This window comes from Notothenia coriiceps, unplaced genomic scaffold (genome assembly GCF_000735185.1).
Source record: "Notothenia coriiceps isolate Sejong01 unplaced genomic scaffold, NC01 NC01_scaffold00015238, whole genome shotgun sequence".
Taxonomy (NCBI): domain Eukaryota; kingdom Metazoa; phylum Chordata; class Actinopteri; order Perciformes; family Nototheniidae; genus Notothenia; species Notothenia coriiceps.
Window position 1 is genome coordinate 5,440 of NW_011347939.1, and position 3,144 is coordinate 8,583.

At 45.1% G+C, this 3,144-nt stretch overlaps 1 protein-coding gene across 1 annotated transcript; it reads left to right on the top strand.

The window, feature by feature from the left end:
* Nucleotides 1-448: 448 nt before the first annotated feature.
* LOC104948835 (histone RNA hairpin-binding protein-like) lies at nt 449-1,504 on the top strand (the record flags this gene model as incomplete). The annotated part of the gene is made up of 4 exons (XM_010775057.1): nt 449-612; nt 1,054-1,167; nt 1,255-1,326; nt 1,403-1,504. Coding segments are annotated over exons 1-4 (452 nt in total), but the record flags the coding sequence as incomplete, so codon positions are not given.
* Nucleotides 1,505-3,144: the final 1,640 nt, after the last annotated feature.

Consider the following 3,144-nt stretch of genomic DNA (forward strand, 5'->3'; position numbering starts at 1 on the left):
GACAGAGACCAAGAGAGAAAAATACAGCGTGTGTGTGTGTGTGTGTATGTGTATGTGTGTGTGTGTGTGTGTGTGTGTGTGTGTGTGTGTGTGTGTGTGTGTGTGTGTGTGTGTGTGTGTGTCTGGTGTGTGTGTGTGTGTGTGTGTGTGTGTGTNCTCAAGTACCAGATCTGAGTACTTCTACTTTTTCTCAAGTACCAGATCTGAGTATTCTCCCACCTGTGATTTTAAATCACTTGACCTTACCACGATTAGTTATAGATTAGCATATTATTCGTCCATTCGCCACCCAATAACAAAGACTGACCCAATTTCCGGAGTTGCATCTCCTGACCGTTTTCTGTGGAGTCGGCATTCACCCACTGTGTGTGTCTGAACAGATAGAAACAATGATTAGAGACACACTAGCACTGAAGGGCTACTAAATTGACGTTGAACCTAAAGTTCCATGTTAATAATATGCTATCTTTACTTGTCTCTACTGTGTAGGAGCTCTGGTCCGTCCCGGTGGTCCCACTGCAGGAAAAGAGGGGTCGACGGAAGCCTGCGGGCCAACAGAGAGGAGGACGCTGGTCGAGAAAAGGGTGGGCACTCCGACAGCAGAAATGCTAGGTAAGAGAATACAGCTGCAATAAAAACAGTACATTCAACTTGACACAATTTGCAACTTGCACATTTACCAGAATAGCAAAAAGCACTGCAGAGTGTGTACCAACGTGCAGATGAAATATCAGGGCTAGATATGAACAGTTTGTTTGACTTATTTCAGTAAGGTGATCTGAAGGTTAGAAGCTCTGGACGATCATCATTAAACCAAACTGTTAGCTCTATTTCTGTAGTATTTGGCAACAAGGGGTGAATGACCTCGTGATTATCTCCTTCTAGTATTCTCTTCTCTTCATATCCATCTTGTGTTTCTATCTCATCATTTGCCCTCTGGGCCAGGGATGGCTATTTGTGGCTTAAACTACATTTACTTGCACTGTGGCAACAGTAATTCCATTCCCCTCTGTGTGTTAATGCTGGTTCACCCCCCTTGTGCTTCCTCCCTAGTTTCACCACTCCAGAGGGCACAGGCCCGGTGTCTCGCTGCGGCAGAAAGGCTGACTGGGGCAGTCAGGTGGAGAATGATGAAATGAAGAGAGACGTACACAGAGACATGCAGCGGTAACCACACTCTGCTTCTATCCCAGTGGTTCACAGCACACTTTCCACTGAGTCTTGATTGTGACTGACTGTGTGTGCACTGTTCAGTTACAGGAGGAGGATACTGGGTGCAGAGGTCACCCAGAGAGAGAGGAAGATCTCCTCTGGCTCATCGGGGAGGTATGTCCACTTCTGTTGCACCTTTTTCATTGTTGGAGTCTGTGTGTGTGAGAACACCTGTCCGTCTGTGTTCCAGCTGCGACTCAAAAGAGGGGGAACACATTGAAACTGATGAGGCAGTGTTGCTAAGGCGACAGAAACAGATCAACTATGGAAAGAATACACTGGCCTATGATCGGTACACACACATACACACACACACACACACACACACACACACACACACACACACACACACACACACACACACACACACACACACACACACACACACACACACACACACACACACACACACACACACACACACACGTCTCTACAACACATTAATAACACATATAACACAAAGAGACATTAATATAGGTTCCTTTCTCTTTCAGTGACACTAAACTCAGTTTTTCCTCTCATTTGACCATTAGATGTGACTGTTATGATAAGTAACATCTCCTCCACAGTTCTCTGGCTTCACGACTACTCAATTCAAAGCAGCTGCCAATCACGGTTGTCAAGCATGACTTAAAGGGTCAAGTTTAAATATGCACACAGTCTAAGTTAAAGGGCTGTAAATAGAGGGGTATGAAGTGGTTTCAAATTTCTATAGTTTGAAGAACTGTAGGCGCTAATTCTTACCAACCTGTGCTGAACTGTAGGCGCTAATTCTTACCAACCTGTGCCTCAAACATTGTTGGAAGATGGCTACCAATAACGTTGCACACAAAGAAGTGTTGTTAAAGCCATGGTTCAAGAACGTTGTTGCTGTGTTGGCCGCTCATTTCCTCCACACTACTGATTCACCATCAGAAGTTCCAAGTTACCAGCATCAGTCCCAGGTCCTCAGCAATTAGCAAGCAGCAAGCAGCCCAGCCTTCTAGCATCCAGTATGCTAGCCTACAGCATGCTAGCCTACAGCATGCTAGCCTACAGCATGCTAGCCATGAATGTATGAAGAAAACTGGATACAGCGTTGGAGGTGGAACCTTGTTCATTCGTAAACAAGTTTCTCAGTGGCAGATGAAGCAAAAATGGCCTGACAGTAGATAGATATATACCTGTCTCCACTCAGTGTTACGCCAGGTTTAGATGAACAAATCTAAATCTGAATTAGGCCGTGAAGACATTTTTTTTTATTTGGAGGCCTTACCCAGCCCAGCGTCCACATGGCGGCATGCGTTGAAGCTTGCCCGCGGGTGTGTCTGAAGCTCGACCAACAACCAATCACATGAATTTCCCGCCCCGGACACACAAGCAAGCGGTTTGATTGGCTAGAGCTTGTACTGGCATATGATTTGATTGGCTGACGCTTCCGCCGAAGCTTCAAAAGTTGAACATTGCTCAACTTTTGAAGCGATCAACGCGAGCAAAGCGAAGCAACGCTCCCACAATGCAGTTCGGCAAAGCGTGACGTCACCCCATTCAAAGTGAATGGGCAGAAGCGTTGAAGCTTCAACGCACGCCGCCGTGTGGACGGGCCGTTAATTATTTAAATGAGGGCTATTAAAGTGTTTGTGCTGTGACAACCCAGTCTCACGGCATTTTGTGTTATAGTCACGACATTTAATCTATTGATTCTTGTTCACCAACACCATTTTACCCTTTTCTTCGTGTCACACAGAACGATTCTAAAAGTAATGTATTTCTATTGGTATTGTGTTTCGTGCCTAAAACACGTCTTTTTGTCCGGTCGGGTCGTGGAAGACCGGAAGCTGTGGGGTTCATAAAAACATATTCTTACTCAATATCAAGCCACGATTATTGTTTTTATTTTAAATCGTATAATTTCTGACTTTTTTTGCCGTCCGCGAGGAAAATAAATGGGTC